General features: G+C 36.3%; 1 protein-coding gene across 1 annotated transcript in view; it reads left to right on the plus strand.

Annotated features, from left to right (window-relative positions):
• The first annotated feature begins 4,071 nt into the window (after window positions 1-4,071).
• Window positions 4,072-16,016, plus strand: part of iqgap2 (IQ motif containing GTPase activating protein 2) — a 95,066-nt gene continuing 83,121 nt past the window's right edge. Inside the window, exon 1 of the mRNA XM_061986533.2 lies at window positions 4,072-4,423. Coding sequence (XP_061842517.1) covers window positions 4,378-4,423 — 46 coding nt within the window. The 5' untranslated portion in view covers window positions 4,072-4,377. The remainder of the gene's footprint in view (window positions 4,424-16,016) is intronic.

The raw sequence follows: 16,016 nt of genomic DNA on the forward strand, positions 1-16,016 counted from the left end.
ACACACTTATTTTTTTAAATAACTACCGGTACTCTGTTTTTTTGCGTGTTTCTACAAGATTGTGATTGGTGGACAACTATGGACATACATGACAAAGCCCCTCTATAAAAATGTGTTTCTCTGCATACTCCAGTTTACACTAGTTTTGTAAAGAGACAGTCCACAGTGTAATTGTGACTTCACCCGTGACCCTAGAAATTCCATCCATCCATCCATTTTCTACCGCTTGTCCTTTTCGGGGTCGCTGGAGCCTATTTCAGCTGCATTCGGGTGGACGGCGGGGTACACCCTGGACAAGTCGCCACCTCATCGCAGGGCCAACACAGATAGACAGACAACATTCACACTCACATTCACACACTAGGGGCCATTTAGTGTTGCCAATCAACCTATCCCCAGGTGCATGTTTTTGGAGGTGGGAGGAAGCCGGAGTACCCGGAGGGAACCCACGCAGTCACGGGGAGAACATGCAAACTCCACACAGAAAGATCCTGAGCCCGGGATTGAACTCAGGACTACTCAGGACCTTTGTATTGTGAGGCACATGCACTAACCCCTGTTCCACCATGCTGCCCACAATAGAAATTCAATTGTATTATTAAATTGCAACATATTTCTACCTGACCCTTTTTATGTTCTATATAAATGTATAGCACCAAAAAGACACCACCATGCTTCTAATAAAATGTTATTATCTATATATTTTGTTAATATATATATATATATATATATATATATATATATATATATATATATATATATATATATATATATATATATATATATATATATATATATATATATATATATATATATATATATATGTATATATATATGTCTTAATAAGGTCAATAACATGGCAAATTCTTGCATCCAGCACACCTTACAATAGTGGTAATAAAAGATGCAACCTATGCTTGAAAGAGAAACTGTTTATTATTTACCGTCCAGACCTGTCATCCCTCAACAAGCGCAGCGAAATTGTAACAACATGCCGCCATAGACGGAAACACCTCCTAGGTAACACATGAGCCAATCACCACGCCCCTAGGCCAGCCTGTACCCACTCTGTGCCCTATATAAACCATGGTATGCGAATGCTCCCATTAAAATCTCCTGACGATTGAGGGTACTCCCCCTCATGAAACAGGCCTGTAGAGATGAAATAGTCTTGTGATTTTTTTTCCCACACATACATATATGTATATATATATATATATATATATATATATACATACATATATTTATATGTATATATATACATATATGCATATATATGTGTGTATATATCCATCTATTTATATGTATATATTTATATATATATATATACATATTATATATATTTATATATGTGTATATATACATATATTTATATGTATACATACATATATTTATATCTACATATACATATATTTATACGTATACATAAATATATTTATATCTATATATACTAGGGCTGGGCGATACATCGATATGCTCGATTTATCGCGGGTTTGTCTCTGTGCAATATAGAAAATGACTATATCGTGATATTTGAGTATATGTTCTCACACAGTTGCTTTTAGCTGCGGGCATTACACTACGGGCGTTTCCCACTCTTTGTAGTCTCTCCTTCTCACAGAGACTTAAAACAAGCGCACTTTCTTACATACGTCATATACTGTCGCACGTGCAACGTCATACGCCCTCCCCGAGCAGAGAGGTAACTACATGGGTAACATTAGCTGTGATGCTAACGGTGCGTTGCGAGTGGTAATATGAGAGAAAGAAGGTGCGAATCTGGTAACAAATGGAGGAATAATTAATTCCCAAGAAAAACAGCATGGGGTGCATTGTCTGGCGGTGGTTTGGCTTCAAGCGGGAATATGTTAAACAATTATGCGGCAAAAGCGTTGCTACAAAAAGTAGCACCACTGTTAATTTGTAGCATCATTTGAAAAGTCACCCGCTAGAGAATGAAGAGTGCTTGAAACTCTGCATGTCAACATCTCCGTTCGGTGCCACACCCACAAAATGCCAAAGCAACAATATCCAGATCAACACCATATGAAAAAAAACTCAACAACATAAGGAGATAACGTCCGCAGGAACCTACCACATAGCGAAGGACATACACTATTTGATTTCCTATTATGCAGCTCACTTTTATTTGACAGTTATTGAAATATCTTGTGTGACATCATGCACAAAAGTGCACTTTATTTGTTTTAAACTATTGTAGTGGTGTTCTGTAAAAAAAGCGCACTTTAATTTAGTGTTGTTTTGATACGTCATCTTAGTGACATCATGCACAAAAGTGCACTAATAGCTTGTTTTAAAATGTCTCTGACAATTTTGCACTTTTTGTTTTGGAAATGACATGAATGTTTGTGCCACTGCTTAATAACCGTTTAATAAATACAGTTTTGGTCAATTGACTTAGTTGTGATTTCCCTCTCTGCATGAAAGTTTAAAATGAGCATATATTAATGCAGTATGAACAAGAATGTTTTAATGTAGACACATAGAATCATCATACTGCTGTGATTATATGCATCAAGTGTTCATTCAAGGCTAAGGCAAAATATCGAGATATATATTGTGTATCGTGACATGGCCCAAAAATACAGAGATATTAAGAAAAGGCCATATCGCCCAGCCATAATATATACATATATATATATACATACATATATACATAAATATATATATGTACACATATCATATATTACACATATATACATACATATACATTAAGAAAATATATAAATAATAACATTAGAAACATATAGAAATAGAAACATGAATATATATATATATATATATATATATATATATATATATATATATATATATATATATATATATATATATATATATATATATATATATATATATTCATGTTTCTATTAAAATGTTATTATTTATATATTTTCTTTATGTATATATATGTATAATATATATATACATATGTGGGCTATACCGAGGATGTCGTTGTGGCTTGTGCAGCCCTTTGAGACACTTGTGATTTAGGGCTATATAAATAAACATTGATTGATTGATTGATTGACATATATATATATATATATATATATATATATATATATATATATATATATATATATATATATATATATATATATATATATATACAAGAATATATATATATATACACAAGAATATATATATATATATATATATATATATATCCATCCATCCATCCATTTTCTACCGCTTATTCCCTTTTGGGGTCGCGGGGGGCGCTGGAGCCTATCTCAGCTACAATCGGGCGGAAGGCGGGGTACACCCTGGACAAGTCGCCACCTCATCGCAGGGCCAACTATAGATATATATATATATATATATATATATATATATATATATATATATATATATATATATATATATATATATATATATATATATATATATATATATATACAAGAAAAATACAAGCTTCATGGTTTGTGCTGAAAAATCTATACGCCTGGCTCAGGGAGGAGGACTCGCGTCCCTGGCATGCAAAGTCCCCAGGGATTGTACCATCTAGTCCTTTCAACAAATTCTTACAAATAAAAATGTATATGAAAATATACATAGTACATACTTTTTTCTTTGTTTGTCTTATAAAGGATAACAACTGTCAAAATAGGTTTCAAGACAATATTGTACTTTTTCCATTTATATTGTGCTTTTTATCTATTGTTCCCATATTTCACAGTTTTTCTTTGTAGTTTCATTTATGTATTTATTTATTTTAATTTCTATAATGTTCCTCACTCTGGACAGCCCTGGCTTTAAAAACCCCGCCTTTTGTCACATCGTTTTTAGTGCCAATCTTAATCATTAAGCCTATCTTAAATGAATTGATTAATTGATACAACGACCACTTCAATTTACAGACAAAAAACGAGTGTATGCAACAGTCCGTTCATTATTATATCATCAACGCTGAAAAGTCATTTTCACATATCACGGAGAAAGAACAAACTCAAACGTCACACTCCCTTGAACTAAACCGGAGCGTTTCCGAAGAGTGTAGAAATATACATACTTTTCGCAGCGTCGGTGAACGCAACACAGGACTACTCCTTCTTCTGACCAGCAGGGGGCGCAGGGAGCTCCGCTTTTTCCCTGCCCTTAACCGTTTGAACGTTTCCACGTCATAGTCACTTTGTTGAGAAGTCCCATCAAAGAGGCGCACACCATGGAGACTAACTGTCACAAGGGGAGTTTCTGACAACCTTCATTATCCTTTAATATTCAAAAATAACACCTTTTATTGATTAGCTCCGTGTATTGACTGACACGCTCCAACCAGCGCGTGTTTGGACGTTCGCTTGAAAAAAAAAAAAAAAAAAGTTGCAGGGGTTTCATCAGCGGAGGAAACGAGGCAGGATGTATCATGAAGAAGCAGCTTCCCTACATAAGCCACGCTATGGAAGTAAGTAGCACTTTTTATTCTCAATTGTCATTTAAAACGCTGGTGAAATGAAACCGGAAGTCGGCTCGTCGTTTGATGAGCAGCAGGTGGTTGAGCAGCACCTGACTCCTCGTTACCTGGAGAAAGTGCTAAAGTGCTAAACAAACAAAAATGGCCTCCATTTCTTATACCAAATTCTGTTTAAACTTCAACATCTGCACATTTTGACTTTCCCCTCTGTTTATTCAACACATCAGCCACATAAGGTCTTTTCTCATCTGGTTAACCATTAACTGAAGTGGAAAAAACAAACAAACTGTCAACTCATCATTAGGGGCTTCAGTAAAGATGTACTGTAGTTGATCTTGTCACAGTACACATGAGGGCAAAGTGCACGTTTTAAGAGATAAGGCCAATCAATTGTGTCATCAGTGCAGACACACATTGGGAGGTGTGTGCCTGCAGGGCCTACAGGCGCAAATGTTAACCGAGCACACACAGGACAGCCAAAAGCTATCATTTGCAAATGTTCGCTCCTGAGTTTGCATGCTCTACAAAAAAAAAAAAAGACAAAAGTTGAATAATTATTACTCAAATCAACCTCAGTCTCTCCCAGAAGCTAAATAACAGAATGAGTCAGTAGCAAAAAGTCCCATGATGATGTGCACACAAAGGCAACAAAACCTTCATCCTGTGGGTTAAATATAACACTCAAAAGTGCAGGAAGTGTGCATGTTAGTTAGTATCGTTGATTTGTAAGAGTGGCAGTTGGGCTCTTCCGCATGCAGAGAAACTTCACAGAATGGCCTAAAAATACGATCCCAGATTTTTTCCCCCCCAAAAATTTGATTTACATTTTTTTCGACTCCCCCCTACTTTTTAAAGAAACCAATTCATACAAACGATCGCGATAATTGAAGTTTTACTTTTATTTGGTCCAAAACTAGTGGTTTGAAATGGCACTGCATCTTAATCTTAGCTAAATTAAAAGGTGTATAAAAGCTGTTCATCCATTCATCCATTTTGTACTGCTTGTCCCTTTCGGGGTCGCGGGGGGTCTCTGGAGCCTATCTCAGCTGCACCCTGGACAAGTCGCCACCTCATCACAGGGCCAACACAGATAGACAGACAACATTCACACTCACATTCACACACTAGGGCCAATTTAGTGTTGCCAATCAACCTATCCATCCATCCATCCATTTTTCTACGGCTTATTCCCTTCGGGGTCGCGGTGGGCGCTGGAGCCTATCTCAGCTACAATCGGGCGGAAGGCGGGGTACACCCTGGACAAGTCGCCACCTCATCGCAGGGCCAACACAGATAGACAGAAAACATTCACACTCACATTCACACACTAGGGCCAATTTAGTGTTGCCAATCAACCTATCCAGTTTCAGTTTATTTCGAACACGCATACGATTAAGTCTGCAGCTAACGATTATTTTTCTATCGATTAATCTATAGATTATTTTTTCGATTAATCGGTTAATCTATAGATTATTTTTTTCGATTAATCTATAGATTATTTTTCCTTTTACCGATTATTTTTTTTATTTAAAATGAAGATGAAAAAATAAATGTTGGCCAGTTTTTTCAAAAGGCATGACTTTTATATACAAAAAAAAAAGTATGGCCACTCAGTCAACATTGACAACAACATGACAAAATATTCTGTAACAATGTAAACATTTAAAACTTTTAACATTTAACAAAATTAAAAGTAGCTTATTTGCTTTTTAATGTGCAAATATAAAAGTAAACATCCAGTGCAAATCTTAATATTCTGCAATAGTATAAGCATTTCTAAAGTAAAAGTATTGCTTATTTTGCTTTAAAATGTGCAAAAATAAAGATAAACATCCAATACAAAAAAGTGCAAAACGAAATATTCTGTAACAGTGTAAACATTTCAACAAAAGTAAAAGTATTGCTTATTTTGCTTAATAACACAACAATGATAGTATGATTAAAGTGAAAGTTAATTGTTGGTTTGTACATAGTATATGTAACTGTTAATGTTGTAAAAGGTATTTGCACAACTAATTAACGTTAGCGTTAAAGAGGAGCGCGTCTTTGTAAACACTGAACAGGCACGCCAAACGCGCCTCTCAGAGCGAAACAGTGTTTTAGTTTATGAATTTACAACGCAGATACAAATGACACATTCATGATTTTGTGTAATGATGACAACGTATACTCACGCGGACGATTGACTAGTTGATGGTGATGGCAAGAACGCTGTCGGGTGTTTTCTTTTCAAATGTTCCTTCATAGCCGTTGTGCTGCTATGATAGGCCATTTCCGCTCGACACAGTGTGCATACAACAACTGTCAAGTGTTTTGCTTTTTTCGCTGTGCTTTTCCCACACTTGAAGGGATGTACCAATGCTGAATGTGGCTTCTGGATTTCACTCAAAAGACCAGACCGTAGTTACTTTTTCCTTTTATTTTCCTTTAGTTTGCAACAGTTTTTCCAACCAAGAAACAGCTTCTTTTTTCTTCTTTAGTCTTTTTAGCAGTCTTTAGCAGTGTTAATAGACTTTAGTTTCTTTAGCTGTCATTAGCTGTCTTTAGTAGCCTTTAGTAGCCTTTAGCTTCTTTAGTAGGTGAAAAACCTTTAAGGACAAAACACCACAAGATTAACATGCTGTAAAAAATCAATCAATTATCAATCCCATAATTTACAACTATTAATTAGGCTATCAAACTCTTAACCATTAAACAAGTGCAAGAAAATGGACACATCTTTTCCCTTTAAGTTACAACAGATTTTAAATAAATTGTCTCAACATAAATGCACCAAGATACATATAAAATACATTTAACACCAGAAACACAATAGATAAATGCAACAGAAAACCCAATATGCAAATACATAAATACCTAACCAATTAACCACCTATTTAGATACATATTTAAAATCCATATTCAATATAAATATATTATTAATTTAGCAGTGAAACACTCAATCTTAAACGCTGTCTATTGGTAGAAAAATGCCCCTTTTTCTACGCCCTCACCAACACAGTTAAATCCAACACTTTAAATTGAGCGACTTCACCCTCCTGATGAAGCAAACTGCTCCAACATTTATCAAACTAAGCAAAGAATATCAACACTAAACAACAGTTACATAACACACTGTGTGTATTTAGCCTCCAGACTATTTAGCCCCCCCCCCCATCTCACCAGCGCAACAGGTGCGCCACACCCACGAAGAGAAATATTAAATCTTACATACTTTTGGCACAACTCTGGGTTATCTGTAATGAACTAAACCTTTTTCCACTCTGCGCTGGCGTCTTTTGTACTCCTTGATTTGACACAGCGGTCTAATTACCGGGCTCGCGCACCAGCAGATGAGACAGGAGCGCGCCGCGTTATACCTGCGCGCGAACGTAAACTGATCGGCTCTGATTTTATAAGCCGACTGGCCGAAATAATGCCGAATTATATACATTTCCTGGGGTTGCCTAGGTGAATAGGGATGCGGATGTGCTCTAAGATAAAATATAATTTTATTAAGTGGGGTTTGGCTGGTTGCTAAACAGCCACGGTTGCGAGCTCGCGCTTCAGCTGACGAGACAGCTGTTCACCGCTACAACATTATTAGGCCGTTTATTGAAATACTCCCACACTTTTGACGACTTTTGGCGTGCTTTTTTTCCCTCGCTCGTACCGCTCGCATCATCTGCTTTGCGCTCCGCCATGACGTCAGTGTGATGTAAATATGCGACGCGTCGAAGCATAAAAACGACGTCGACGTATTTACGTAACCGATGACGTCGACTACGTCGACGCGTCGTTTCAGCCTTACATACGATACAATGTAATGCATCACATATTTCCAGTTGTTTCATTACAGCACGTCCGAAAAGGAGTAGGAAGAAGCTGAGCTTATTTAATCCTATCCCTTTTCATACCAATTTTATCCCATTTCCTTGTTCTCTGTTTGTAACAGAACAGTGAATAAATAAATAATATACCATAGTAAGTAAACAAATATTAAACACATAAATAATATTTATCTCAAAAGAAAAAGAGAATGGTTCAAGATGTTCGTGATAATTATTGTTCTGTGTACTTTGTAAACACTTGTGTTTAGATCAGATATAAATTGGACTTAGTATAAAATAATTTTCAAAACACAAATGAAATTTAGCTATGGTAGCTAATTCTGCTACAATTACTGTGACACTTTTGCTCGTATATTGATCAAAATCCATTGTTCTAGTCAAAGAGAGATTCAGAGTAAGGGATTCCTATGGGAGGCAAAACTTCTGTGTTGAAAAGAATACTTCTGTAACAAAAATGTATCTCTAAGACTACGATTACACTGCAGGCCAAAGTGGCCCAAATCATATTTTTTTCGATATCATTGTTTTATGATTACACTGCAAGTAAAATGTGATCTTTGTCAGACTCCAGTATAAACACACACAGACCCCAATGTGGTCTCAACGTCACATGAGTGCGCAGTTAGATAGTGAAAATAAAGGAAGTTGACCGGATTCCGTAAATGAACAAGGAAGTTATTAATACTACTACTACTACAAACTAAAAGTCACCATACCATAAAATCCCACCTTAAAATGTGATTGCTTTTGATAGTCAAACACTCCAAAATGATGGAATGTCTGTCAGAAATTGGCATATCTTCACAAAGATGTATTGGGATTTGGGAACAAACAGCTCAGCTGTCATACGAACTGATTGGGGAACGACCAAAACATTTAATATTAAAAAAGGAGTAAGACAAGGTTGTGTATTGTCACCTTGTCTGTTTAATTTATATACCGAAAACATTTTCAGAGAAGTCGAAAACATGGCAGGTTTATCTATAGTAGGTCTCAGCATAAACAACCTACGATATGCTAATGATACATCCTTATTAGCTGTAAACATAAACAACTTCTAACTGCCTGCATGATAAAGGCAAACCGTATGGAATGGAAATGAATGTAACAAAAAAACAACGCAATGGTAGTGAGCATAAGTCAACCAGTTCCTCAAGTAAACCTTAAAATAAATAGATGGCAAACCAATAGAACAAGAATCAAATATGGTATATCGTGGTCAGATGCAGTTTAAAAATGGAAGAACTGATAATGAAATAAAAATAAGAATTGAAATTGCTTGGAAATCATATGAAAATATATCAAAACTACTAACATCACAAAAAATAAACATTGAAGCAAGGAAAAGAATGCTGAAATGCTGTGTGGTCTACCCCACTGTATGCATCTGAGACATGGACCTTAACTTAAATCCTCAAAGCTGCACAAGTTTACATGCATGCAATGATTTGATCCCACATGTCTTATTGTGCCATGGTCTGGGGACATGCCACGAAATGTGTAGTGAAGCCCCTGTTGAGATATTTGACCAAAAACTAATGAAGCCTCATCACTGCCATATTACTCAAAAATATAACATGATGAGTTTTGATCATTTTATACATTTGTCATTTTTAAAAACTATTTTTAAGTATCTTTATGGATTAGCCCCTGATGTGGTGTGTAAAGAAAGACAAAGATACAGTAGTGAAGGTGTGCAGACGTGGGAGCTGTAGAGTGAAAAGGTGCCGGACCACTCTGGGTAAGTCTGCGTTCTCAGTGAAGGCCTCACATCTGTGGAACTCTTTGCCACTGGAGTTAAAGTCACAGTTGGACATTAAACCTTTCTCCACAAAACTGAAAAAGTGGCTTAAGGAAAATCAGAAGTGTGAGCACTAGAACGGGTGTTTTTCACTTTTCTCCACTTTAAAAAAAAAAAAAAAAGTCTAACCAGGGACGAGGGTTGCAAATTAGCCTGTGGCTAAAAGTCTTATGTACTTTGACATCGGTTACCTATGGGTAGCAATGTTTAATTGTACTGTCACTGTCAAATAAAAAAATAAACATCTTCATCAAAGAAATTAGAAGCATTTGAGCTCTGGTTGTACAGAATAATGTAAAAGTCTCAAGGACAGATTTTAAAACAGACACACACATTTCAGAAACATTGAATTGTAATAAACTACTACTAAACACAATTAAAACACAGAAACTCAAATATGTTGGCCATTTAATCAGGATAGATGGTATACAGAGACAGCTATTAGAAGGGAAGATGGATGGAAAGAGAGGAAGAGAAAGGCCCAGAGCAACAAGGACTACTAACATCAAAGACTCAGCTACTGTGAATGCAATGCATTCACAGTAGCTGAGTCTTTGAGTCACTGAGTCACTCAGAAAGGCACAAGATCGAGAGAAATGGCGATCCATTATATTCAACCTACAAACCGCGGATGAAACATGACACCATAAAAATGAATGTTTTTTTACATGCAATAAATTAAAGTAATATAATAATTAAATGGATATATTTATGTAGTGAGATATATTTGGGAGGGTTCTAATCTTTGTATGTCAGTTAAGTAGAGGCAACACTGACATCAGCATGGATCTACGTTATTTTTCAACTCACTTACGTTAACAACTTACGCAATGACATGTAAGCAAATACGCCACAGCGTCAATTACGGTCCTTCGACGATCGCTATTTCTTAGGAATCAAAATATTTATTTACATATAACATATAGCCTATAATTTGTGCACTATTGACAAGTGATGCACCAAAAATTTGGTCTTCCAAAAAAGACTTTGCTCACCGAAACTGGACGTTGTGATGACAGGCTGCGTCTTGCCCCACGCACACAAATAACGCAGCTCGCCCAAAGCTGGTTAAAAAGTCACGTACGGGTCGCATTCAGGTCGCATTGCTGTTTAGACAGAGGTCACATTTGAAAAGATCAGATTCCAATCGGACTCAGACTACCTCCGGATGTGGCCTAAATCTGATGCGATAAAATCAGATTCGAAGCGCTTTGGAAGATTTAGACTGGCAAAAAAAAAATCTGTTCTGTTTAGTTGAGGGCAAAATAATCAGATTTGGTGTGCAGTGTAAGTGGAGTAGGGCTGCAACTAACAACTAATTTGATAATCGATTAATCTGTCGATTACTCCGATTAATCGATTAATAATCGGATAAAAGAGACAAATTACATTTCTATCATTTCCAGTATTTTATTGAAAAAAAACCCAGCATACTGGCACCATACTTATTTTGATTATTGTTTCTCAGCTGTTTGTAAATGTTTCAGTTTATAAATAAAGGTTTATTAAAAAAATAAAAATAATAATAATAAAAAGTAGCCTCTGCGCATGCGCATAGCATAGATCCAACGAATCGATGACTAAATTAATCGCCAATTATTTTTATAATTGATTTTAATCGATTTAATCGATTAGTTGTTGCAGCCCTAAAGCGGAGCTTAGAGTTTTTATAGGTGGATAAACACAGGCCTTTTCATTGTTTTGGGACCACATTTCCAGAGACGTGCAGAGCGACGGCTTTAGTGATCGTTTTCCACGTGCTTCTTTCTCATCATACATGGTACTTTGTTTAAACGAGTAAGTAAGCTGATTTTTAGCGGGAGTTTGTTTATGTTCTTGTTCGCCTTGTAAATAGTTACATTTCCCCCATTCGGCTGGATGCAAACTGTTAAGTTTGTTTTTCTTTTGTCTTTTTTTAGCAACCTTTTCAGTGTTGTTTAATGATAATTTTTAATTTTTTTTGTTTAACATGTACCACAAGGCGATGTAACGATATGAACATATCACCAGGCCTAGGCCGATAACAAATTTTGATCGACAATGTATTGACCTACAAATTATTGCGGATAAACAATATTGTCAACATTATTTTAAGACCAAATTAACCACTGACGTAATAATACTGCAAGTATAGGGCTGGGCGATATGGCCTTTTATTAATATCTCGATATTTTTGGGCCATGTCACGATACACAATATATATCGCAATATTTTGCCTTAGCCTTGAATGAACACTTGATGCATATAATCACAGCAGTATGATGATTCTATGTGTCTACATTAAAACATTCTTGTTCATACTGCATTAATGTATGCTCATTTTAAACTTTCATACAGAGAGGGAAATTGCAACTAAGTCAATTGACCAAAACTGTATTTATTAAACGGTTATTAAGCAGTGGCACAAACATTCATGTCATTTCCAAAACAAAAAGTGCAAAATTGTCAGAGACATTTTAAAACAAGCTATTAGTGCACTTTTGTGCATGATGTCAATAAGATGACATATCAAAACAACACTAAATTAAAGTGCACTTTTTGTACAGAACACCACTACTATAGTTTAAAACAAATAAAGTGCCCTTTTGTGCATGATGGCACACAAGATATTTCAAAAACTGTCAAATAAAAATGAGCTGCTTAATAGGAAATCAAACAATGTATGTCCTTCGCTATATGGTAGGTTCCTGCGGACCTTATCTCCTTCTGTTTTTGATTTTTTTTTCATACGGTGTAAATGTGGAAATTGTTGCTTCGGCATTTTGTGGGTGTGGCACCGAACGGAGATGTTGACATGCAGTTTCAAGCACTCTTCATTCTCTAGCGAGTGACTTTTCAAATGATGCTACAAATTAGCAGTGGTGCTACTTTTTGTAGCAAAGCTTTTGCCGCATAATTGTTCAACATATTCCCGCTTGAAGCCAAACCACCGCCAGACGATGCACCCCATGCTGTTTTTCTTGGGAATTAATTATTCCTCCATTCGTTACCAGATTCGCACCTTCTCTCTCTCATGTTACCACTCGCAACGCACCGTTAGCATCACAGCTAGTGTTACCCATGGAGCTACCTCTCTGCTCGGGGAGGGCGTGTGACGTTGCACGCGTGACGTATGTAAGAAGGTGCGCTTGTTTTTCATGTCTCTGTGAGAAGGAGAGACAAGAAAGAGTGGGAAACGCATGCAGTGTAATACCCGCAGCTAAAAGCAACGTATACTCGAATATCACGATATAGTAATTTTCTATATCGCACAGAGACAAACCCGCGATATATCGAGTATTTCGATATATCGCCCTGCCCTATGCAAGTATACCCTTTAAATGCAATAAACTTGTATTTCTCATATTTTAACATTGTAACCTTGGAATGTAACCTTGTAAATATCCAAGATACATAAAACAAACAAATATTAAAAATAACAAACTAGGTTCCGTTTTTGTTAAAAAGGGGGTGGGGGACCATTAAATATACACTACCAATACAATAAATACAATGGCTAAATAAAGTAATTGTGACTAAAATGATCACGGTTGCCATTATTATCGCATTATTGTTGAAAGTGCTCAAAAAGTACTTACACACACACACACACGCACATCTTTTAACCAAGTTGTATTCTCAGGGCAGAGTAAACATAAAATATTGTTCTGAATTCATAAGAGCCATATATTCATTTGTATGTTTAAACATGTTTATCTTCTTCCTTCCAATTTAGTTTGTCAACATTTCAGGATGTTTTTTTTTTTTTTATAAATACAAATCGGGTGATCCTAGTTTATGTGACATCATGCAAGTTCACTTCCTGTTGAAAACAGTCTGTTTCAACGCAACTATGGAGTATATGCTAATCACTTTGTTCAAAGACAGCACAGCCTTTATGTTAAGCATAATTGTTATGTGTTTATGTAAGATTAGATTGGGATATGACGTTTCTTAATGGGGACAGACTTTTGTTTTCATGTTAGCATTTAAGCTGCTGGCATGCTAATGCTATTCAGCCTATAATTTAATCATGTGGTTTTTTTCGATGATTTTTTCTTTATTACAGTAATACTAACCGTCAGGGGTTTTACAGCAGTTATCATTACTACAGTTTATGTGCACTCAGTGGCCTAGTGGTTAGAGTGTCCGCCCTGAGATCGGTAGGTTGTGGGTTCAAACCCCGGCCGAGTCATACCAAGGACTATAAAAATGGGACCCATTACCTCCCTGCTTGGCACTCAGTATCAAGGGTTGGAATTGGGGGTTAAATCACCAAAAATGATTCCCGGGCGCGGCCACCGCTGCTGCCCACTGCTCCCCTCACCTCCCAGGGGGTGATCAAGGGTGATGGGTTAAATGCAGAGAATAATTTCGCCACACCTAGTGTGTGTGTGACAATCATTGGTACTTTAACTTTAACTTTTAACTTTAAAACGCCCGCAGCTGCTGAAACAGCCCATAACAACGCATGCATAAGACAATTTATCGAGGCTGGCAAAATTAGAGAGTTAATTTTCGTTGATAGTTTAATTGACTTATCGAATATCGGCAGGTCTACGTATCACGATTATTGTTACGATAAAATTATCAAGGTTATCATCATAGTAGTATTGAATGTGCTCAAAAAGTACTAAAACAAACACTGAAATATATTACCAAATTTTACTTAAAAATCTTTCCTTGGCAGAAGAAACATTTAAATGTTGTTGAGGATTTTTTGAAAGACATATAATTTGAGTGTTTATCTTTTTCCTTTTTAATTTGTGAAAGGTTTTAGTGTTTCTTAATTTAAAAAGGCAAAATAGATGTTATTTGTAAAGGGAAAAGACATTGTCTTGTTTTCATTTTAGCATTTAAGCTAGCTGGCGGTTAGTACGCTAGTTACTTTTTCAGGAGATGAGCAGTATCACCGCAAGTCAGTCAAAGTGCGGTATACAATAACGGTTTAACGATGATTAAAATTTGAAATGGCAATATCAAATTTTTTTTATTTTTTTTTACCACGGTTATAACCGTTAGTTGTATGGCTCTTACCTCTGAGCTGATAACTGTCCTGTCCAGGTGTTTTATCTTAATTTCTTACACTTCTGAGTCTCATTTACGAGTATTATATAGTAGACTTTGCATGTAGTTGCAATTCCAAGTCGTTAGATGGCGGTAGTGTATAGCCTATGGTGGGTTGCCTCGCGAGGAAGAAGGCTTTGCCATTAAGCTGAATTTCTTCTTTGATTGCACCCTACAAAGTGTTTATTCTGTAAGTATTGTACTTTTTACACACCAGCTATTTGATTGTACCATGCATCTTAGTTGTAGTTGTGTTACCAGATTTGGAGGTGTTGAAATCTCCATGTAAAATCACTAATGCTAATCAGTAGCATGTCTATGGCAAATACGATGTCAATTAGCATTGAGCTGGCGCATTTTGAAAAGTGGAGCTTTACTTTTGAGCGCTTTCTATTAGGCGTACTTGGGCAGTTGTTCCTCCCAGGGAATTCAAGTCACAATTCGCTCCCAAGTTCTTTCCGACACTTAAAGCTGAGTTGAAAAACCACCAGAGACAGAATAGGTATTTTGTTGTATATTCTCAAAGCTTTGCCAATATACATTTTGATTGAGACCAGTCTAACCCTAGAACATTATATTGCGCCTCCCAAAAATGGTCTGTCTTCCCGATCCCACCACCCTCTCTCTCGTCCCATCTCTGTAGACAAAACAAATGCTAGTCAAAACACATTCCAAAGAACTCAAGGTTAACACACAGTTTACTTGCAGACAGAGCAGCAAGAGAAGAAATGGAAAACACGAGCTGTTTTCAAATATGACTATGAAATAAAAGAAGTACAACTTAAATTCGGATATATGTAAATATCTGCCTCCGACAATTCCCCCTTCAGATCTTCTAAAAAGATCTTTATCACTAGTACAACACTTCTAAAATACGCCCCTCTTTGAGCAAGCTAGTAAAAAATTA

This window comes from Nerophis lumbriciformis, linkage group LG12, assembly GCF_033978685.3.
Source record: "Nerophis lumbriciformis linkage group LG12, RoL_Nlum_v2.1, whole genome shotgun sequence".
In the NCBI taxonomy this organism is placed as follows: Eukaryota; Metazoa; Chordata; class Actinopteri; order Syngnathiformes; family Syngnathidae; genus Nerophis; species Nerophis lumbriciformis.